This window comes from Sylvia atricapilla, chromosome 2 (assembly GCF_009819655.1).
Source record: "Sylvia atricapilla isolate bSylAtr1 chromosome 2, bSylAtr1.pri, whole genome shotgun sequence".
In the NCBI taxonomy this organism is placed as follows: domain Eukaryota; kingdom Metazoa; phylum Chordata; class Aves; order Passeriformes; family Sylviidae; genus Sylvia; species Sylvia atricapilla.
Window position 1 is genome coordinate 5,153,424 of NC_089141.1, and position 24,404 is coordinate 5,177,827.

Genomic DNA, 24,404 nt, shown 5'->3' on the forward strand with positions numbered 1-24,404 from the left:
GCCTTACTCTTACCTTTCTGCACTACCATGGCTTCCCCAAGGCCTGGCTTGGGCTGTGGTTGGCACCATGAGATGTCACCATGAGATGTCACCATGTCAAAACTCGTGACACAAGCGTCCTGTTGGAGAGCTGCCATCTCTTGGGGTCAGTAACAGAGAAAGTCCTTTTGGACTTTTGAAACTTGGAGAACTTCACTTTGATGGGCCTGTAACCAGTAATCTGATCCAGAAGTTGAACTTGAGAAAGGTATTAGGCCTTTCAATTTGTAAACTGCTCCTCTTTTGAAAGTGTGATTCATACCACAGCATTTTGTTTGGGGTTTCTTGTCTACTTGGAGGATTTTTCCTTTAAAAACTCAAGCAACTTAGTTCAGGGGCTCCCTGTCTGGGGGCTCCAGGGCTGCCCTGAGGTGGTTGCTGTAAGGTGGGGTTGAGCCCTACACTCATGGCAGTGGCAGCTCAGGGAAAGCCTGTGTGAGAAAGGGCAAAAACATGGCCAGGGAGAAGAAGTGGGAAACAAAGACGGTGACAAACAGTGACATGGGGAATGCCAAGGCCAGAGGCACTGTACCATGGCAAATCATGTATTCCCTGGAGCAAGCAGACCTTTCCTGAAGGAGCTGCTGCCCCTGCAGAGCATGCACTGGGTACAGGAGTCAGGAGTGAAGCTGAGCCAGGGAAAAGGTGAAGAAGAAATGGTGTTTTAATGTTTGTCTGCTTCTCATTACCCAGATGTACTTAGATATGCAATAAATTAGTTTTCCCTAGCTGAGTCTGATTTTCCCATGGAGGCAATTGGTGAGTGATCTTCCTGGCTTTATTTCAACCCAGAAGCTTTTCACCTTATTTTCTCCCCTTTCTTATGGAGGTGGAGGGAGTGAGAGAGTGGCTAGGTGGGTGTTTTGTCCAGTGCTAACCCACCCCAGAATTTGGTGCACAGTTGGTCAGGTAGTAATTTTGGTCCTTTGAAGATGCCCTGAGTTGCAGCACACATGTGCAGAAGGTTGCAGAAACAATATGGGATCCCTGGGTGACCTGTGCCTTGTGGGGCAGTAGCTGGAGGTCAGGAGTGCCTGGAGGCCCCTCAAAGAATACTGGGCACCAACCTGTGGCCACTGGATCAAGTCCCATGATTCTCAGGTTGGGATCAGAGCTTACCACAGCAAATCATGTTTCTCGTTGTCCTCTGCTTTAGAAAAGGGAGTGGATACAAGACTCAGCTAATTGCTAAAAATAGGTTTGAACAGACCAGAACATCAAAAATCTTGTAGCAGATATTTTAATATTCATGGCTTTGCTTTTGTTGAGTTTATATTCTGACCCTGGTTACACTGAAGAGTTTGTAAGAAATGAAACCCCAGTCTGGTTCATCTCTTCTGAAAAGTAGAGTGAGTCTTGCTTCTGAACATTAAATATGATGCACTAAAATGCTCTGATGCTGTAATTTGGTGACATTCTGGTATAGATGTAATATACTTGCTGTTGAAACTGGTAAAAGAGGCACCTTGAAGCTAGGTGAACTTAATTGGAAAATGTTTCATCAGACCAATTAATAATTAAGCAATAGTTTTTATCACAGTTCTAAGATGACAAACAAGTAAGGAAACTAAATCCCTCTAAAGCATAACCAGCATTCTTAAGAAAATATCCTTAAGAGAGGCTATACCTTGTCTAAATTACACTTTTTAGTAAAATTTTCCAGTCTTGGAAATTATTTGAAGGTGTACTGAGTTTTTCAAAGAGTTGGCAAACTCAAAAGTAGTCTTGCACTGTGCTGGCTGGAAGCAGGTAGCAGTGTCCATGAGATAGAACAAGCACAACTATGCCTCAAAGCTTGCATGGAGCTCATTGATTTTATTTGTGTGAGAAAATACATGAAGGTACTGCTTAAACTCTTGAATAAGTATTTTGTGATTTGTTCATGTGGAATTGTTGTTGTTGTTAACATTTTAGAGTTGTTGTGGAGGTCTCACCCTGTCAGTTTAACATTCCCTGAACTATGCTTTGGTATAGTTAATCATTACGTGGAGGATTAAACTGTGCCTTCTGGGAAAGGATGGGTGAAAAGATTCTTGGCTTAAAGAGAAAGTTGTTCAGGTTTGCCTTCAGGTCTGTTTATTGTCACATAAGTCTTGTATGTCTGTGAGGGGCAGAGAGAGAAAATGTTTCAGACATTAACTCAGTGAAACTATGCTCTCTGATCATATGCTGGTGCTCTGGTATCTGCAGAATGCAGAATGTGAATCTGGTTGTCCTGCTGGTGCTGGAAGCCTTTTTTGGAGTAATACAAAGACTGACCTGACAGCCTGAAGGAGGCAAGATATCAACTTGGAGTGGAGTTTTGCTTGAGGATAGACTGCAAACCAGTTGTAGAGTATGTGAATCATAAAACAAACCTGGCAAGGCCAGGAGCCATGGCTGATGTTGCATATATTAGAGTGAAGACTTGCTGCAATGCATGTTTCATGGCACAAGTATGATCACCAATAAAAAACAGGAGATCCTTTAGAAGTGAGTGGAATATCTCAACACAATGAACTGCAGTATCTTTAATTTTCAGTTTCTCTCCAGCTCTTGAATTGCCAATCTTACAGCTTGTGCTGTATGTATTAACAATATGACAAACTCAAAAAATAATTTCCCCTTAATTCAGGAAAGACTTGTTTATGTCAGAGCATGTCTCCTACTCTTGGTAACTTGACAATTGCTCCAGGCTTACAGAATTGGCTCTAAGCAGCTTGGGTTTACTGTAAGGGTCGTGTCAAAGGTGTTAGTTTTTCTTCAGGCTGACAGTCTTCATGTGATTGTTCTTCTGAAATGTTTATCACACTTGGCCCAGAGTTGTTTCATATGTGTGTGTGAATCCCATAACTGGGTTTTGAAACCGATGCATTTTGAAGATTTCCAAATAGGCAGAATAAAATTAATGATGAAAAGAACCCATCTTGCAGTGATTTCAGTGCAGTTATGGTGTTTTAGTGCACTGGGGAGTATTTTTTAAACTGAGTGGTTTATAGGGTGTTTTCAGTTATCTTTGTGTTTTATCTGTTTGTGTTTGCTTTCTATACAGAACTGCTAAAAGACAAAATGTATTTTTGTATGAGACTCCAGGTCATTTGGGGTATAAGAGGTTACAACCCAGAGACACACATGATGTGTTGCATGATGCAATTGACCCAAAATCCAAGTTGCAAAATATAACTGAAATACTGCAAAGCCTAATTTTTATGAAGTTATGAGCAAAACAGTACCATGAAAAATATCTTCTGCACATGTGCTTCTTGGTGTAGTATCAGAATCACAGAAATATCAAAAGCTACTACCTTAGTCTTGCCACATCCAGCTTCAATTTCTGATTTGTTTTTTATCTAGTGGGACTCCTACTCCACCTTTGGATGCTGATGTTACCACATTGAGAGGTCAGTTTTTATCTAACTGTTGTTAAGGCTGATTCTGAATTACCAGAAAGTTGAGAAATTCATGTGTTTGGATTTCAGAAAGAGCTCTGAATATCTACACCTTTATAATGCCATTTGTTATCTGGAGATTATGTGCTGATATATTGTTATTTCATGAATCATGATAATCCTACTCAAGAAATTAGCTCTGTGCCGTTTTTACTGTGTTTAAGTTCATGTTTCCAAAAATACATCTGCTTAGGCAGAATGTTAGCATATTACCCAAATCAGTGTATTTGATACTTTTCCTCAGGCTCTTCATGTGTTTCCTGTGTTGTTGCTGTCCTGATGGTGGGATTAGGAACCAAATTTGACTATTGCTTTAGGCTTGCCAAACTGCTTCTTTGGGTATATAGAAAAAATACCCAGCCAAACCCAAAGAAAGTAATACTGTTCTCTTTCAAACTCAGATGCAGCTGCCAATGTTCCTCCCCCTCATGAGGTCTCCATCCAGAGTCCTGTGGATGACACTGTCCATGACCATGACAATGTAGATACCACTGTGAGTAGGCTTTTTTCTTTTGGTTCAGCATTCTGTTCCCTTCCCTACCTGACATTGTTTACAGTCATTTAAATTAGCAATTAAAGGTGTTGTTAATGTGGTGTGCTAACAAAGACTAGGATTTCATAATCTTGCTTTTTTCTTGGTCCTGAAATTAAGAGCCAGACACGGTTAAGGGATAAAGAGTTTTTACCTCAGTATTTAATAGGGATTCTTACGGTGCAACAATTTGGCGAGGTGGAATACACTGAAATACATACTCACAGTAGGTCATGTATAAGTTTTATAGACCTTGCAAATTAGTATATCTAAAAGAGATGTTCCAATAAGAGGCTTGAGTGAATAATGTGACATCCCCCTATCCAGAAGTATTCCACTTTAGATGGGCCTAATCCTAGGATTTGTTCCTAGAATGGTTTCTCAACATAGCATAAGGCTTTCTGGCCTCCAGCTTCAAGGCCTTTAGGGTGTTTCCTCTTCTTGCCTAACAGAATACCAGGAGTATGTTAAAATATCAGAATTTAGGAATTACAAGTATGCATGCTAAGAGGTATATGTGGAATTGTTTGAACCCCATGTTTGCTACAGGTATGAAAAAAAAATCATCATGGCATCAATAAAATCAAATAAAATCAGAGTGTGAATTTCTAAAGTTTTAAGACATTTTCCTGGGCTGATATTTTTCCATTTGAAGAGGATTTGAAATGCCTCTTCCACAGTGGGAGATAAAAGATCAGTTGAGCTATCAGGTGAGGATTTTGCTAGTGTCATAGGACTAAAGAGGTAATGCCTGGTGGCTCTGAAAACTCCAAGAAGAATGTGGAACACTATTATTCCCATGGAAGCACAATATTCCCTAGGTTGCTGTAGTAGTGCTTCAAGGGTCTGTGGGGTACAGTTGTGTAGGACAGCAGAGAGGTGGCCTGGACAGCCTTGAAGACTCTGATTCTCTCCTCTTTTTCTCTGTTGATGTAGGCAAACTTCTATTTATCATTTTACAAGTCACTCTTTCTGTGATATTCAACCAAAGCTCACTGCACAAAGAAGTCCGTATTTAAAACATCTGGGTAGAGTTGAGCTGACCACCAACTCAATATTGGTGGGCAATATTTGCTTCTAGGAAACAGGTCCTCCAGATTAAATTTTAATCCCAGACTCTAGAATCCAACTGCAGTACTCGTGGGCCAATATGAGTGAAGAAAATTTTGCAAACTGGTGGTATCAATCAGCTGGCTTTTGTTTTCTTGTTAAAATGAAACTCTCAGTGGATCATGGACAAGATCACAAAGTTTCACATGCTGCATATAAGTACCTGATTTATTGTACTGAGATTATCTGGACCATATTGTTCAATAACTTAGCATGGCCCTGGACACAAAGCTGGGCCAAACTGCACTTTATTCTGGACCTTTCAGTGCTGACTGGAGCTCTGATGTTGGAATAAATACAGAATATGAAACAGACAGCTTCTGACACAAGTGCAGAGTCCGGCCTTATATTATGTACCAGGAACACTTGTGGTTCAGTCCCAAGAACAGCATTATTCTTCTTTTGAAACAGAACTGCCTGGAATATTTCTACTGAAGCAGAGAATAGGACCACTCAGTAAACTGGAAAGCAAACAGAATGAGATTGCTGCTGCTACAGTGTTTTCACTCTGTTCAGCTACATCCCACCTCATTGTTCTAAGCAGCCAAAAGGCATTGCTGATTACAAGGCCAAGAGTGAGCAAAGCACTTTGTGTGTTGACTGTACCAGGTTTTGGGGGGCTGATAAATTGTTTAAACTACATGGTGTTGCAAACAGCCAAATTATAGCACTATATTTATGCTTGCTAAATGTGTATCTCTCAAATGCTAACTAACTTTAAGTAATGTACCTGTCCTTATGGTCTTTGGACAGAGCTAATTAGTGAAAAGGATGTGAGAAAGAGAATTTAACTAAAATTTTTTAGAGGGTTCCTAAACAATATAGAAGTTGCTCACTGATGGCAGATAAACTTACTGGAGAAAGTTTTTTCCATTTCCTGCATGAGGCATAACTCAGGCTTCAGTTTCATTGAAAAGATCTATTTTGCTGGCTCTCTTTTTTCCTTCTTAACAGGAAAAAAAGCAACAAATATCTATGTAAATAGTCAAAGACAAAACCTCTAGCAAAAGATATTTGGCTAAAGTTAACAAGCCATTCTTCTCTTCTCTCCCAGACAAATCTCTCTTTTTTCCTTTTTTTTAAATTTTTCTGATGTGTTTCACTATACCACAAGGAACAGTACACTGTTTTAAAAATACTAGAGAAGTAAGCAGAAAGCATGCTCAGTCAATCAAATTAGGTTAAAGCATGGCATTCACTACTGTCTGTGGCCACCATGATAATTCTATGCATCCCTTATGCACTGCACAGCCACTTCTCTGGGGCTTTTTGGGCAGATGTAGACACAGCAGTTGAAGCCCAGTGCTTTAACTCAGCAGAGCTTCCATTCCCAGTGCCCATTGTATATCTGGGGGGATTCCTCACCTCCTGAGGCTGAACAATGCAGGGTGTTACTCCAAATGTAGAACTTGGCAAAGGTAGCTTCTCTTCCAGCTGGAATAATAAGTAAGAGCCCTGTGATAAATGAGTAAATTTGGGGTAGATCAGGCTAGGCTGAGTGGGCTCAAGTGAGATGTTTGAATAGCCCTGGTTGCACTTTAAATTGCTTCATGAACATCCCACACATCTTCACTTCACTTTGTACCTGAGGTCCATGAGATAGACTTATACTGAAGGTGTGTGTCCAAATGGAAAACAGAATTATCTTCAATATGAGAATTCTCATGAAATGTTCTTGCTTAGGATACTGCCTCATTAGTTGCTGCCTCTGTCCCTGAGGCTTGATGAGCACTCCATGATAGTGCAAGGCAAACAAGGTGTGCTGATGGCTCCTGCATTGAGCACACTGTGCTTTGGACTGCAGCATTCACCTGGCATTAAGGGTACCTCTTCTCTCCTCCCTCCCTTCCCTTCCAGATCAATAACGAGATAAAGAAGCAGGATGAAAAGCTGGTCAGACCTGTAACTGAGCAGATGATTGAGTTCAACATTCTGATTGTTGGTGAACAGTACAGTGAGGAGCTGAAGGACCCATCTGCTGCTGAGTATCAACAGCTGTCGGAACGATTCATTTCTCAGGTGATTCCCTTCCCAAAGTTCCTTTCTCCTTTTGCTGGCTCTACAAAACAATAGCAGCAAAAAGCATCTGTGTCAGGGACCCTGATTTTTGTCTCCCTGCTGTTTCCAATATTTGGGTTTTATTTTGTCTATAACGGTGGTAATTATATTACCATCATATTTTGGTGGGCACGGTGTATGTCTTCCTTTTCTCTTCAGAGAAGCATCTACGTTGTCATATGGCTGCTTATCATGAGGCTTATCTTTCCTCTAGCTTTGCTTCCTTCTTATCCCTGTTTACTTGGGGTTGGTCCTCTGAATCCTTTTTACTTTACCCCATGCCAGATCCTGGGCCAGATGGGAAAGAGATGTACTCTTCACTGCAGCCAAAAAGCATCACCATGACTGTCACAAGTCTAGCATAGGATAGACATTTGAGTTTTCCTAGTTGTGAGTCCAAGTAGCAATGCTATGGTATGTGTGTGTGTAAAAAATGTTCGATGGGACTGAGTCCACCTGGTACATGGATGTTCCACTCCTTTGATCCCTTGCCTGGTTTTCTCTGAGCTTGAATATAGAAGCTCTTGGGAAAAAAAAGTCAGCAGCACTGAGATTGTTTAAGTCTCACCAGAGACAGTTTAAAAATAAGGAGATGGGGGAGGAGAACAAGAATTTACAGAGTTAAAAAATAATCCTCATTTGGCAAGGATCTTTGGAAGCTAAAAAACCTTTCTAAACCAGCATGAACTTTCAGTATTCTCTATCTTGATTTTGTCTCCTGTAGCACAGTTGATTATCTTGGTAGTCTCTCTCCATTTCTACTCTTGGAATGTTTCTATACAGCTCTTGGGGAGCACTGGATGTTGTTCATACTTTTCATTTCCCCTTTTCCTAATAATGAAACAGTGTCATCAAAACTAGTCTTCCATAACTAAAAGAATATTTGACTGTTTTTAACCTATTAGATATAACAGCTCAGATGCATTTTTGGAAAATGCTAGAAACACTTTGTGATTTTTCACCACATGAGGAGAAGTGAATGGAATCTGTGTTAATTTTTTTGGTTCTCCATCCATATAGATTAAAAGCGTATTTGAAAGACTACCTGGATACAAAAACATCCATATCCTGGATTACAGGTAAAAAGATACTGATGCATATATGGTGATTGAACATGATCATGTATGATGATGCATATTTGGTACCTCTATATATGCAACTGAAATAGAAATACAGAATTCTATTTTTTTTTCCCTTCTGGCATTCCCAAGAGTATCTCACATGAAATGTTTGATTTTAAGGCATTCTTGTTCAAGATTCTATCCAAAAATTAAAAGATATGTTCATATCTGCTACTTTTAATATGTCCAAGTATTAAACAAGGAAGGACACAGATATCTTTTTGGAAAAATGTGGTACATTTGAATTTTTTTTTTTAAATTCTTAGTGTTAATTTGGGATAGCTCTAAAGGTTAATGTTTGGAAGGTCTCCCTCCCTTGGATCAAAAAAAAGGGTGGGGGACACTGTGACAAATTATGTGGAATGTTTTAACTCTATATTGCTATAAATATATTTTTAAAGACCTGATTCTCTCAAATCCATTTGTGCTTCGGAGTGACATATAAAGTTAATTTTTAAGTTAATGCATCAAACGTAAAACGTCTGATGTGGTGTACAGGCCTCACAAACTGTGATTTATCTTGAATGGACTGGATATAACTTTTAGAATCTAATGAGTGTGTTCATGAGTTAATCTAAATTGTGTTTTCTTTGAGACTGTAAGCTGTATTTCTTAGAATTCATTGCCTGCAGTATTTTAGCTAGCACACGTGTAGGTAAACACAGCAGCTGTAATGAGAAAGGTCTTGTGGTTGGAACCCTAGGCTGTGTCCAGTTTTCAGCCTATAAAGTAGTGAAACCTTCCATCTTGCTGTTTGCAGTCTAGTAGGTTTGCAAGCACTTGGATAATTTGAAAAGACAAATAAAAGGCTTTAGTATTTTTGGCAAAGTCTGTTCTGTGCTGTGCATGAGCAAAACCCATGGGTTGGAAGTTAAACCTTTAGGTAGAATAAGTGAGCCTTGATCTTCTTGGTAGACAACAATTTAACTTCATTATTTACAATAATCTGAGATGTCTCTGCTCTGCTGATTCCTTGGGATCAATAGGAAATAGTTCTGTAAAAGCAGAGCAATTTGTTATGTAGCTGGATAACTATGAATAACTGTGCAACTTAAAAAGATTTTCCTGTATGTGTTTTCAAATGGGTATACCCTGTAGAATACCAAAACAAACTGGTTAAAGTTTTTAAGACTTCATGGAAATTAAGACATTGATTTAACAGGTTTTGCTATTCTGTTTTGTTTTTGTAATCAGCCCTTCCGAGGAAGAAAGGTAAAGACAACTTTTTAATAGATATTTTCATAATACAGAGGAGAAAAACATGTTTAGCTGGAGGGCATTGTTTTTTGGGATTTGTGTTCAGAGCAAGATAGATATCTAACATAAATATTGTGGGAGAGGGTTCTACCAGAAACTGCAAGTACCTGATCTGTTTCGATCAAGGATAAACCTAATTTGCTTATTTAAATCCTAATAATTAAAAACCCTTGGGAAAAATCATCCTGAACATAAGTCATCTGCTGGGGTAACTTGTGCTTAAGAGTCTCTTTTGTGAAGAAAACAAAAGTGCTTAACAATGACTCAAAGTCTTCATACTTTGCAGGGAAGTCTTGAAGAGATATGGAATTATTATTATTATTATTATTATTACTATTATTACTGAAATTGAAGTAGATAAGAAACTCACAATTCTCCAGCGAAGGCTGTTGGCTTAGCTTCAAGACCAGAGGTGCTGCAGATCTTAGCAGAACTTTAATAATTACTCTTTAGCAGAACATGGAATACGTCTGGACTTGTTTATCATCAGACATATGCAAGTTAAGAATCCAGAATTTTCCTTGTTTAGTATGTTAAGAATGTCACAAGACAGTAAAAGAACTGCAGCCTTAATTTACTAAATATATGAATTGCTTCTGTGTGTATCTCAGCATAGCCAGTTTCCATGAACAAGTTTAAAGAGAATGAGCATTCTAATTTTTCAAGGAGGGTTAGAAACACAAATCTCTTCACAGTCTGTATACAACTGTTCACAAGGGCTATGTTCCAGGCACCAGATGTTTAGCCCTTTCCAGAAAGAGGATGGGTTTTGTAGTTATTTGTTAGGAACTATGAATGACAGCACAGTTGTATTAAACCTAAATGTTATGTTTGAGGAGCATATTCTGTTCCATCTTTGCTGTGCCTTTTCACTACTGCTGTCTATTTTAATTTCCTCTGCTGACAGTCAGTGCCTCTGGTGGGCTCCTGTCAGTGATAGAGCCAGCAGCAAAACCCCAGGCTCCTGGGTTTAGTCAGTGTGTTTGTGGATTGTCTCAATTATAAGATGAATTAAATACTACTTTGTTGCTATTAAAAAAAAATTCTTTCAAGCAGGTTGACACTGCACAGTGAGAGAGATTAGGGCTCTCACTTGGTGCTATAGATTGCTACTATGTACAGCCTGTTTTTCCTGCCTATTTTCATACCTCAGAGCCATTCCTGTTATTGGCATGACCTTAAAATCACCCCTTCCACCACTGTGTGCTGGTGGACCCACTAATAATGCTTGCAGAAAGCCAGTGTTTGGTCTGCCTGTGCTCTGTCTGCCATTCACTAGTAGAAAAACAGGACTGGGACCAGACTAGATGCCAGTTTTGGGTAGTGTTTCCCTTGAGAATTTCGTGCAAAGAATCAAGTAGCTTTTATTCATCCCTTAAAGCCATGTACTTTTATGTTAAAAAGGATATTGATACAGGCCCTTGTGAAAAAATATAGTGTTTTCTTGCTTAGGAAAACCTCGCATTTCTCATCTGTGTTCTTTCTCTTTGTACAACTGGAGTGGGGTGGAAGTTCACTACGCTGTCACATTTGATGGAAAAGCCATCAGCAATGCCACCTGGGACCTGATTAACCTCCATTCAAACAAGGTGGAGGACAACTCCTTCATGGGCATAGAGGATAATCCAACAGTTGTGTACACCATCAGTGATTTCCGAGATTATATTGCTGAGATCCTCCAGAAAAATGCTCTGCTTGAAAATGCTTCCATCTCCTTAGACCCAAACTCTCTTCAGCTTACTAATGGTGGGTATTACTTATCCTGCATTTCTGTGCCACACATCTGGCTTCTTATAAAATACACCTCAGATGGGTGAATTATTCAGCTGTCCTCTGAAAAATGAAACAGAACAAAATCAACATGTCACAGCCTGTTTTACTCTGATCTTAACCAGGCCAAGTCATTAGCAGTAGCATGCTATTGATCTATTAGTCTAGCTCCCCATTTATTTTAATTTTTATTTTGAAACTGAGGTTTGTGGTGTGCAGTTTCAGTAATGTCTTCAAAAATGAATAGGAATAAAAGGAGGCAACATGGTTCACATGGTGCACATTGTATCAGGGTGACCTTCAACTCAATAGCTGTGTTGGTCTTAGGCAGCACAAACAAAATACCCAGATTATTGCTGAATATTCAATGGTCCCCCTAGAGGTGATGAAAGAGTGCTGCCACCCCTTTGTTCTTATCTTTCCCCTCCACTTCCTGCAAGTGATTTGAAGGCATTTCCAGAAACAAAATCTCTCTGGCAAACTTTTTGAGAAGATTTTACCTACAAATCTGAAATCGGAGAGGGTTTTTCAGTCAGTCTTTCAATGCAACTTCCTCACTTCCACACTGTTACTGCAGCCTTTAGATCCCAAGTGTTTATATTTCCACAGTGAAGGAAATACTGCATCCCACATCAGAGGACTCATCCTGGATTACTGAGCATCCAGTCGTGCTGGAGCGCCCAGAGTTTGATGTGAGTATGGTTCTGAGCACTGGCCTTTGGACACATTTTGAACAACTTTAGCAATCCAGAATTGTAACCAACCTCCAGAGCTTCTCTATCCTGTTGTTCATGCAGAGCAAGAACTAATGAAGGTGCACATTACATTGGAGTAAAAACTGGTGAAATCTCTCATGTGATAATTCTGGTGTCTGCTGCCCAGCAGTTTTCTGTGATCATCTTATTTTGATTGTAAACTTCCAATTTTGTTTACAATCAAAATACAAGTTACAGATTGTAAATTGTGATTCTTCCTTCCGTGATACTACTTTTCTTTGGAAAGAAGAAATAGATGTAAATCCTAAAGTTGGCTGCTAGAATAGATAAAATGCTAAGTTCCATAAGCTCCTTTTGTTACTGTATTTCTTTCAAAGGAAGTTCTTAATTTGGTTTGAAAATTATGTCCATCCTCCTTATACCAGCAGAGGAAAATAACTAGCACTGGTTTCTTTTTTTGTCTCTTGAAATTGTAATTGTCTCCTCTGACTACCTCTGGAATAATCCAAGACACAGACTAGAGTTCTGTATTGGACAGGAGACTTGGTGTCCCTGACCATGTCTGAACAGAGGGACTTTAAGCAAAGATACTGAGTTAGGTGCCAGCATTGCTGAGATCAAGTCAGTCCTGCCAACAGAGAGATCTGAGTGCTGAATCACTGTCTGGGAAGTTGGTTTCTGCCCTCCACTCTGTTCTATAACACAGATGCGCTTTCAACGAGAAATGAGCTCAGATCATGCCCTAAAATCCAGACCCATTTGTGCTGGATGGTAGGTTCTCACTCAGTCCATCATGTGATAATGTTATGGACACAGACATTCAATTTTTAAATTGAATGAGAACGTTTAATTTTAACCAACTTCTGAAATTTTCATGTAAGCAAAATTCGTCTTCACAGAGTGCAGGTATCGTCAGAATGGAGGTAGGAAAAATGTCCTTAATTTCATGACAGGTTCTGCTGAGTTTTAAAATCTAATCATTGATGGCTAAAATACACATTCATGTGGGTTTACCATAATGCATTAAATATGGTGTAGATAAACATGAATTTAAGTTAACTTTCAGAAAAGGGCTTTCTCTTTACTGGATACGTCTTACTGGAGACATCTAACTAGTCTAAAATGTTGTAGATATTTATTTTAGTAAGACAAAGAATTCTGCTGTTCTGTGCTCTGAAAGATGTGCAGACAGGAAGATATTTTAGAGTAGTGTAGCTTTCCAATAATAATTTTTAAACCAGTTTTGGGGAATATTATTATGACAAAAAATTGTGGAAGTTATATTTTTCTAATTATGGACTATGAATAAAGGCTTCTATACCTTCAGTCAAAAACTCTGATTATGTAAAAGGTATCAAGTATATCCCCAAACCGGCTGTCTAAAATCTGCAATGCACAGGTAATTTGCAAAGTAGCTTCAAATAAATATAAACTGTTAACTATGGAAAAGAATTTTTCTATAGTTTTCTCTAGATGAGTTGAGAATAAGCTGGATTTGTATTAGCATACCAATATAATGACATTACATGGGACTTTCATGATTTCACCATCCATTTGCTAGTAGATGGTACAACTAATTATTGAGTTTTGCAGCTGTCTTTAAAACTAAAGCACAAATCAGGTCTAGTTTTTGAAACCCATGTTTTCTTGTTGTTTATGTTATAACTGATAGAATGTTCTGGCTTGAGGAATACAATGCCTTTCTGGCAGCAGAAAATGAAAAATCAGGGTGAGGGGTTCTGTGTTTACAGCTATCTATCATATTTGTAAGCTTTTTACATTGGTGAAAACCAGAACTAGCCAACATGATATTAAACTTGCTAATATAATATATTGCCCTGTAGCAAGAGTCTTTGAATAATGTTAGTTGCCATAGGAGCATTCATCCACATTCAAATAAATGATGAAGTGCAATCCTTGGCAACTGAATACTTACATTAAATAAATGTATTGAGGATTGATTTCTGGTAGTCCTAATTCATTCTTATAGAATTTATATGTGTAATTTATTTCTAATTTTGTACAGTAACTCTTTTTACAGCTTTATTTATGGTGGTTAGTCTTGCCAAAAATAAAATTGCCAGAGAACATGGTGTATATATATATATGGTATATATATGGTCTATGGTATATATATTTTTCAATTGATTGTTACCATATAAATTAAAATATTATTATTATTAAAATATTAAAATATAAATTAAAAATTTTGATGAGACATGTTTTGTGGTGGCATAACAACTGGAATTTTTAAATGTGATCAATACATGCAAACAAGTAATTTAAGAAGAAAAAAAACCCCCAAAAACCTTAACTGGCCTGTTTCCAAAGCATTCAAATGCAGTGTGAATTAAGCTGGAAATTTAATTCACTCACATTTCAACCGGGAGTAAAATTTCAATTTGAAAAGTATTTGGATTCTTCCTGTTATTCCTGCTGGTCAAGCAATAGGAAGAGACTTGACAGGAATAGTGAGCTCCAGAAATGATTACAGTGGTTTTGAACGCAGTTTTGTAATGCCTATTACAGAAACCTGTGTCCACTGTCCACTTAACTTTACTTGTCACCATTGGCAGTTTGTTAACCCCTACTAAATTGCTGCTTTTTGAAATTGCTTGGCAGTTTTCCATACTCTACAGAGTTTTTGGTCCACATCCCACTGTTGCACAGCATTTATATGTGGGCAGGTATCCATGTCAAGTACTAATTCCTGAGTTTTAGGATATCAGCTTGCTTTTGTAGCCTTGACCAAAAACCTTAATATATCTTTATTGCCCTTTTCTGATATAATTACCTCATTAGACACCATAGTAGGAGATTAATATTCAAAGATGAAATATGCTAACTACTTTAACTATAAACCAGCTAATGATTGGGATGTGGAATAGTAAGTAAACAGTGTGGAAATTGGAGATGTAACAACAAATTATTTTTTCACGTTTCAGATAATTCACAAATTCATTCTTCATGCACATTGTTGTTCATCATTACTGCTGATAGATTTTTTTTTTTTTCCTGCACAAGTATCTTGGCTTTGAGACTAAATTATTCCAGCTTCTAAATGCTCTTCATTGTGTTCTGGTCTTTCTCCTGGGTTCTCATACCCACAAACTAAAATATATCCGTAAATGATGACTGGGCAGGCATCCACCAGAGTTCACCTTATACACTGTTTCATATATCATAGTAACTGAAATATTAGCATTACTGTATCGGTGGTGTGGCTGATGAATAACCATGACAGAAGCTGATAGAACCTCACCATGCTTTAGGAAAGCAGACAACATTTCTATTTGATTTAGTTGGAGATGGACAGATCCATTTTTTCAGCACAGGAAAAGGCATAGGTTTGGTATATATGGTTGGTTTACCATATATAGATGGTAAATCTCTTAATACCCTAAGGGGTGCTGCACTCCAAACAATGTGAATGGCTCCTTTCCCTTTTTTATGGCCATGACTGGACATGGCATTGGTCAGAGGGATGTGCATTTTACATATATATTGCACAAGTTTAGCAAGGATCTGTGTTTGCCACTCCTCCTGTTGCTGTGCATTGCCCCCTCAGAGGCAGTAGTCTCAGACTTGGCCACTGCCTGCTGTTAAGCCCTCCTGTGTGTCCAGCCCCATGCAGACAGTGAGTGTTTCCCCTGTAATAGTGGAAATATTAATAGAGGCTTTATGTTGCAGGACAGCACCTTTTTAGCTGAACGTCCTTCTGCAGATGAGTCAACTGTCAGCAATGCCTTGCCCTTTGATTACACCAAACCAGACTCCACCTCAGACAGTGAGCAGTCCAGTGACAATGAAATCCAGCCAAGACCAGACAACATTGACTATGAGGCCAGTTTGCCACCTGAAGCTCCACTTTCCTCAGAGGCTGATGTCACTTCTTTGCCTGATGGGCAGAATTTAGAGACTTCTCATTTAGTCACTGTACCAGTGCTACAGCCTGATTCTGTGGACTCTCTGGAATGGCTTTCAGCCCCCAGTTCTTTAGATGGTAAGTTAATGCTGTTGACTGAAGCTTAAATTTGGATACCAGTGTTTCTTGATACTCAGCAAATTGCAGTTCACTGAAATGAGTTTCCAGAAAAATCTAAAAATCTTTCTGTGCCAGTTTTTATCTTTTGTGTGTGCATACATCCAAGAACTATATACCAAGGTAAAATGCTTGTAATATCTAATAATGCCTGTTTCTCTCTTCTGGAAATGATACAGACATGGCACTTGTTAAATTGCATAGAAGTAATTTTGCATATCTTGACTTGGCCCATAGAATATCTGAATGGAAAGTGGGAGAGGTTAACAGGGCTCCGTTATGACTTTGGCATACAAAGGCCGGGATGTATTATGGAAAATGTGGAAAACAGATCTACAGATAATAAAATTAATGAAATTTGACACTTTTTATCATAAATAACATCTAATTGTCAATTTGTTTTTATTTTTAATGTTTGAAGATACTGAACTATCTGAAGAACTTTTGCCTTTAAGTCCTTCTCACCTTGTGCCTGAAGATTCTCCATCTACTGATGACTCTGCAGTTCCTCTGCTTTCTGCACCAACAGTGACCTCTTCATCAGTCGTAGAGACTGATATTAAAGAAAAGGAAGAAGTAATCCAAGGTAGTCCTGAGGGCAGTGACAGTGCAGACTCTGTGGAAGAAATTCCTTTTCCCTTAGAAGTGTCCCCTATGGAAGACGAAACTGATATATTTTTTGGAGATAGAGTTATATATGATGATGGGTCTGGTTCAGCTTTTGATGGTTCAGGAAAAGAAATGGAATCAAGTATCTGGCCTTGGGAAGAAGCAACCCTGGAACCAGTTTTCTACCCTGGTCCTGATAGCTGGCTTGAAGATGACAATGAGTCTTTGTTAATCAAAACTGAGGATATTCCCGAAGGCATGATTTTAGACTATATTCTTAACTCTGGGAATAAATTAGATTATGATCTTTCCAAAGATGAGAATGAAGGGATAGTCAATATAAAAGATTTCCTTGATGAGTCTGAAATATTTGTCTTTCCAGAGACTACAACTCTGCAAGTACCTCTGTTACAGACAGAAGAGCCCTCGTCTGTGGAACCATCTACACAGACAGAAACACTGGGCATGTTTGATTCTTCTTTTGTCATGCCAACTGGAGAGGCCCCTGTCTCACCACCATATACAGATCTGTCTGTGGAAGATAGTCTCCAAACATCTACAGGCACTGTCAGTATGGAGCAACCTGAGGAGTCTAGTGTAGGCCAGAACATAATCCCTGAAGTAGTTGAACATCAAAGCGAGGACAGGACAGTGGTAGAAGAACTATTCACAGTGAAGCAGCCAGATGTAATGGAAGCTGCTACAATAGGACACTTGGACACAATCTCTTTAGAAACTATTCTGACTGCAGATCCTTCTGTGGTAAAGCCTGGTGCTTCCACAGAAGAGCAGCAAGCCCTGGATTCATCACTGGCAGACCAAGCCACTCCTGGATCAGCAGTGAAGGAACCAGCTGATGGTTGGCCTACTGACAGGGCACTAGAAACCTCCTTAGATCAGACAGTGCAACCAGCAATACCAGCAGCTACTGAAGGTACAGCTGCAGCTCCTTCTGTAATAGATCATGGCACTGTCCCAGAGGGCTTTGCTGGACAGGATGCTACAGACCATGACACACATATTTCCATGAGCTTCAGCACTGCTGTGGATTATCAAACAGTGAGTGTAACAACAAGCCCCGTTGAGCTTCCATCCCACCTTCCTCCTGTGGGCTCCACACCATCATTGTCTGTGGCTACCTCAGCAAATCTGGGAGATGAAACAGGAGTCCTGGATGTTTCAGCAGACCTGGGTCAGGTCAGCACTGTCCACTTTTCTCCTGAGCAGACTGAGGAGGGAAGGAGGATGACTGAAAGTCACATGGAGCTAACGACTCGTGTCCAGTCCACAGAGATGGCCAGTGTGGCTTGGGCCACACATGAAACTCACTACAGTAGCACTGTCCCATCCCGAGCTCTGGTTGTGTTCTTCAGCCTTCGGGTTACCAACATGATGTTTTCAGAGGACCTGTTTAATAAAAACTCCCCTGAATACAAAGCCTTGGAGCAGCGATTCCTGGAGCTGGTGAGAGTCACTTCTCTGCTAAATGTCCATTACCAGATAGACAAAAAAACTGTTGGTAAATTATAATTAGGCATCTCTCTTTTGCAGAGAGCAACTTAAAACTGGTGTTTACACATAAGATTTCTGTCCCTCTGTGGGGGAAAGTCTGTATGGAAATGGGTGGTGTGTTGCTGTTCATCTTTTATTCAGATAATAGTCTGCCTAAAGGAATTCTCCTTAACATCATGGACCAGCTGCTCTGCTGGTGTCAATAAATACAGAAGTGTATCTGAAGTCACTACCACACTCCCCCTACTTGCTTCCAGGGTGCTCTGTATTTAGTGTCTAAGGAGAAAGATGTAAGAAAACCTGGGGCTGTGAGCAGATAGCTTTTCTGCAACACATTCAACCTGTCCTAAGTAAGAGGTAGCTCAGGGAGCTAAGCTTTCTTAATCTGGTTGATGAGTTGGAAAGCCTCACTGGAGTTACACAGCAACAACTGCCAAATTTTAAGTAGAAAATTCTCCTCTTCTGACTGAAACAAACATTCTGTTTTGAGATAAAGGGAGCAAAGCAGAGAGAGGGAAGGGGGACATGCTTGAAGGAAAAACCCTGTGAAATGGCAAGCATCCCAGGTAATTAGTCAAGGGAGAGCACAGTGTGTGTCCTGAGAACTGTGTTTCTGAATTGTAGATGTTTAGAAACTCCTTGCAAATTGGTATACTGTTAAGAACTGCCTGTAGTACCCAGGCTCCTGGCAGGCTGCCAGCACAGACCTCAGCTGGGTGAAGGTTAATTCCTTCAGTGTAGGATTTGGATAAAATTATTCTCACTCTAATTGTCTACTGCAGTAACAGTGCAAATGACATGAGTAGAGGGGGCCTCAAAAATTCAGGTTTTCTGTCATATCCCCTGTGTTGCAGCTGGTGCCCTACCTTCAGTCAAATCTGACAGGATTCCAGAATCTGGAAATCCTGAACTTCAGAAATGGCAGCATTGTGGTGAACAGTCGTATGAAATTTGCCAAACCCGTGCCTCGGAATGTCACTAACGCTGTGTACATGATCCTGGAAGATTTCTGCAACACTGCATATCACACCATGAACCTGGCCATTGATAAATACTCCCTGGATGTGGAATCAGGTAAGGACAGCAGGGAAATGCAGCACATAGCAAGGGAACCAGAAACAATTTCTGCTTTAACAGCTGAGAATCCCAACAGCTCAGAGGCTGTCCTCTAGCTTTTCACAGGCTGGGCTTCAGAAAGTAAAAACAAATGACAGTCTGCTCTGGAAATAGGGAGATGAAAGCCAAAGTGGGGCCCAGACAGAGAAAGCTGTATGTGGTCCATATGGATTTATGAAGAAAAATTAACTGATGGGATACTCTGCATAATGCCCCTGTATTTGACCTGGGGAGTGGGGGAGCAGACAGCTCAGGCAGAACAGTGGTGCCCATCTCTCTTGTCCTTACTTTCATGTGTGGCTTGAACTTACTCCACATGGTTATTCTCACAGGTGGTAGCCAGTTTACCTGCCAGGTGAACATCTGCACAGGTAACAGCTGCTGCCTCATGCTTTTGGGGTAAGGTCACCAAAAAGTGACAGGCTCTCTTGCTTCACTCCACTGATACAGGGAGAAGGTTGTTTTGGTTTTTTTTTTTTCTCCTGTCCAACTTAGCCAGTAGTTTGCCATATAAGTAACCCAGAAATATCTCCAATTTTAAGGTTAGAGAAAAATAAGAGTGCTGCCCTGTTGACATATTCATGTTCTTCCCAGATAGGTCTCTTTTAGACATGGTCTAATCAGCATGGCAAATGTTCTGATATCGATTGTTCAGCTGTATGCCAGCCTCTTAACCCTGATACAAGTGAGATATCTTGAATGCTACAAGCTTGTGTTCCTTGCAGACAAAAAGGGCAAATCCCCTCACAGCAGATGGTGAGTGCCTGGCATCCCACTGCCCTTCTCCATATGCTGCCTAGGTTTTCCATAGCAAGACATACTGGAGATCACCTGTGGTTTGCTCATTTGTAAAATAGAGTTCCAGCAGACAGAAAATATGAGGTACTCTCTGTTCCAGTATGAAAAAGATCACTTCATATTAGCTTTTTTCACTTTTTTCACTGTTTGTTGGATGGTCTTAGCCATGCCACTGGCACATGTGCACAGGGGAATATCTGCTAGTGCTTGTTCACTTTAGCAGAACCTTTTGTTACTCAGGAAAGCTGCGCACTGGATTTTTCTGGATTAACGAGAGACCATTAGAGAAGATGGCAGCCAGAACCTTGTCTCAGTTAAGATTCCCCCCTTTCATTATAACAGCTTTTGCTCTGTGTATTGTCAGGTGAGCAAGCAGATCCCTGCAAGTTCCAGGCCTGCAATGAGTTCTCTGAGTGCTTAGTCAACCGCTGGAGTGGGGAGGCTGAGTGTGTCTGCAATCCTGGCTACCTCAGCATCGACGGGCTGCCGTGCAACAGCATTTGTGACCTGCAGCCAAACTTCTGCCTCAACGATGGCAAGTGTGACATAAGCCCTGGGCAAGGGGCCATCTGTAGGTAGGTCACCCTGCTGCTGGAAGCTGTGCTTCCTGGATGAAAACTCCTATTGTCTCCTCTGTTGTAGAGTTCTCTAAGATCTGTCCAAAATTCTGTATGTTATTGTGCAACAAATGAGTAGATGGTGGTTATCATTCATGTTGTGCTGCTCAGTGCAAGTCCCAGTATTAAAATTACTTTTCCTATATATATATATATATATATCTCATAAGTGAGACAGTAACAAATTAATAGAACAGAAACATCAGAAAATAAAACTAACTAGGAATAACAGTTGTAATGGAACACACTCAGTTGTTCAAATCACTTTTATTGACCTTTGGGCTCAGAATTTACCTCCAGAGGTTTTCTCAAGTAGCAAAGTGTTTGATAGTGTCATGTCACCTATGAGAGTTAAATCCATAACAGAAATTTGTACCTGAACATCACATTGTTAGTGCATAAATACATTAAATATAGTGCTTTTGGTCTGGAAAAAAGCATGAAAGTAAATCATTGTACATTTGGGGAAAATCATGTGGGTTCATAAAAGGATAAAGGAATAGGCCCCAGATATTTGCTTAAAGAAAAAATATACAGATGCATCTGAACAGGATTGCTGTATTTTGCAGGTAATCAAAAAGACTGTGCAAGGTACAGATAAATTGGTGATGCCCTTGACACAGCACTTTACTTTTTTACTTTTCAAACAATATAACAGTCTATTTTTAAAAAGAAAATGTACCTATCAACAAAAATTAAGAAAACTACCACAAAAAAGGGTATTACTTCTAGTAGTAATGTTACTTCATGTGATTTTCTTTTTAAAGTTTACCTAGAACTTCTCTAAAGTCAGTTTTAAAATGCTAACAATCAACAGAAGAAATAAAATGGTTTTAAAAGTTTAAAATTGGATATTATCACAGATGCATTATGTATTTAAACATTTGTGTGACAGCGTTAATCAGAAGCAGGTAAGTATCTGAAACCAAGCATGTTCCAGCCAGTATGTATTAAAAACTTCTCGAAGAAATTGAAGTATTGCTTACTACTTTCAGAGACTGTTTCATATCATTATGTGAGAAGAGTTATGTTACTGGTGTTTCTTATTAAAAGGATTCATTGCTATGCATTATCATAATAGATTACAATACTTCGAGTTTTTATAGAAAAAACTTCCAAACACATATAATGCAAATCTATAATTTTACTGATATATTTGAAGTCAATAATAACAACATTATATTTCCTATGGTCTAAACAACATTAAGGCAGAAATGCTGAATACTGTTTTGGGCAACCATTTCAGAGATACAGTCTTGGACATGTGTTTCCCTCGAGTCATTTCTTTTATGGATCTATTTAGCCATTGTAAAGGTCACAACAATAGGGACATTCTACTCAGCTAACACACCTTCATTGGCATCTGCATTACAAGATGATAAAGAAAACTGCTTCCCACCTTTGCAGTGTTGATTTGTCACGTGCAAGGCTTAATCAAGGCAGGAGTTTTTCCTCAGTCTAAACACCTTCCAGTTTTAACACCTCACAGGGGACTGTAAATTTCATAAAGCACAGGTATTTCCCTTTTGCTGCTTTACCTTCCTTCATTCAGTTCTGTCACTGGAGTAGTTCATCCTGGAGAAGAGAAAGCTCCTGGGAGACCTTTTTTGTGGCCTTTCAATATTTAAAATAAGAAAGGTGAGGACAAACTCTTTGGCAGGGCCTGCTGTGGTAAGACAGGATGTAATGGTTTTAAACAGAAAGAAGGTAGATTCAGACTATATATAAGGAAGAAATTTTTTACAGTGGTGAAACACTGGAACTGGTTGTCCAGAGAGGTGGTAGATGCACCATCCCTGGACTGGATGGGGCTCTGAGCAACCTGATCTAGTTGAAGATGTCCCTGCTCATTGACAGGGAGTAGATGACCTTTAAAGGTCTCTCTCAACTCAAACTGTTACATGATTATCTACCAAAAAGTATGTTCATAATAAGAAGAATAATAAAATTGGCAATTGGACAATGCAAAGATACTTATTGGGGTGATGAAGGATACATCATAACAGGAGCTTAAATATATTACCCAAGGCTTTTGCTGGTGTGTAATTTCCCTGTGTTTCTTTGTGGCAGGTGCCGTGTGGGAGAGAACTGGTGGTACAGAGGGGAGCACTGTGAGGAATACGTGTCAGAGCCACTGGTTGTGGGCATTGCAATTGCTTCTGTGGCAGGATTCCTTCTTGTGGCCTCTGCTGTCATCTTCTTCTTGGCCAGGACCCTTCGAGACCAGTACACAAAGAGTGATACTGGGGACTCCCAGGGGTAGGTGACACCATCTGATATTTTAAAACACACCAGGTGGCAATAAGGATAATTCTCTCCCAAGTCTTATATCGCACAGTTCACGAGCAACAGGACGTGCAGGCACCTCCAAATGCCAGGCTTCCTTAGTCTATCTGCTGCCCTTCCAGGCTGCAGAGAAGCTCACAGTGTGTTTATTGCTCCCCCAGGCAGGGTGACAGCCTCTCGTCCATTGAGAATGCAGTTAAATACAACCCCATGTATGAAAGTGACACGACTGGCTACAGCCATTATTACCGGAGATATCCGCAGCTAACGTCCTACAGTTCCACCAGTGCAGAGACATCCACAGACTACAGCAGTGAAGAGATCAGGCACATTTATGAAAACAGTGAGCTTACTAAGGAGGTAAATGACCTTGTTTTCATAGTGGCACGGGAAAGATCATGGAGACAGTAAGGTTATTCCACACTTCTAACCTCAGAGGTGGGCCCGATCTTTCCCCAGTGTCTATGCTCTAGAAAAACAGGTTGCAGCTGCTGCAATTATTTAAAAGAAGACAGAAAAGTTTGCTTTCCCTCCTTGCTTTTAGAGAAAGCTATGGTTTGTTCTGACCTCTAATTCCACAGAATAAAGGAGCTGATCCCTTCAGTAACTTCATGGGAGTTGGGGAGGTTTGATGCAATGTTTGACACAACATTTACCTTTTGAAGCCAACTATCTTTTTTAAGAGTGGTTGCCCAGTGAAAAATTGGTACATGCAGGCCTTTTCACAGGGTGCTTTTGTTTTGGATGTTTTCTGATTGTTTTTAAAGTCTTTCTATAACCTGCAAGTTAGATTACATCTTATTTTTTCCTGTATACACAGTATCCAAGGTTTACTTTAGAAAGCTAAAGAGAAGGGATTTACATCCCAGAACTAACCACAGATCCTTAAGCAACTGGGAGAGGTGTGAATCCAGTATGTAGCTGGTAGGCTGGTGGTAGGCAGAGTATCTCTGAGAGATAAATGGTTTTGTTAAAGTCTGTTGAAATGCTACACTCTGTCCAAACCCTGATTTTGGTTTAAAAGTATCAGTAAATCCAAATGAAATGCTTCACTTAAAAAAACCAACCAAACAAACAAACAAAAAAAACACCCTAAATTAATTATAAGAATTATAATAAAATATATAAAATAAAGAAGAATTTTAGCATTGGAGTGCCCAATTTCAAGCTCCACTCTTTGAAATCGCAACACATAGGAGCTTTATTTCCCAAACCCCAGAAATCGGTTATTTCAGTAGCATTCTGATTTCTATTATGTACTTACAATTCTGTTTATTGTGTTCTAGGAAATTCAGGACAGAATTCGAATTATAGAGCTCTACGCTAAAGACCGCCAGTTTGCAGAGTTTGTTAGGCAGCATCAAATGTGAGTGAAACGTCTTGTCTGGATAAC

The 24,404-nt window shown here is 39.6% G+C and overlaps 2 protein-coding genes across 2 annotated transcripts in view; both read left to right on the plus strand.

The window, feature by feature from the left end:
- ZBTB11 (zinc finger and BTB domain containing 11) overlaps window positions 1-24,404 on the plus strand; it is a 149,159-nt gene that overhangs the window by 120,525 nt on the left and 4,230 nt on the right. The window lies entirely within an intron of this gene.
- LOC136375286 (interphotoreceptor matrix proteoglycan 2-like) overlaps window positions 1-24,404 on the plus strand; it is a 52,009-nt gene that overhangs the window by 26,373 nt on the left and 1,232 nt on the right. The window contains exons 7-19 of the mRNA XM_066340718.1: window positions 3,373-3,419; window positions 3,869-3,960; window positions 6,967-7,128; window positions 8,188-8,246; window positions 11,047-11,291; window positions 11,925-12,007; window positions 15,722-16,034; window positions 16,486-18,146; window positions 19,049-19,268; window positions 20,473-20,683; window positions 22,796-22,984; window positions 23,173-23,371; window positions 24,298-24,377. Coding sequence (XP_066196815.1) covers window positions 3,373-3,419; window positions 3,869-3,960; window positions 6,967-7,128; window positions 8,188-8,246; window positions 11,047-11,291; window positions 11,925-12,007; window positions 15,722-16,034; window positions 16,486-18,146; window positions 19,049-19,268; window positions 20,473-20,683; window positions 22,796-22,984; window positions 23,173-23,371; window positions 24,298-24,377 — 3,561 coding nt within the window. The remainder of the gene's footprint in view (window positions 1-3,372; window positions 3,420-3,868; window positions 3,961-6,966; window positions 7,129-8,187; window positions 8,247-11,046; window positions 11,292-11,924; window positions 12,008-15,721; window positions 16,035-16,485; window positions 18,147-19,048; window positions 19,269-20,472; window positions 20,684-22,795; window positions 22,985-23,172; window positions 23,372-24,297; window positions 24,378-24,404) is intronic.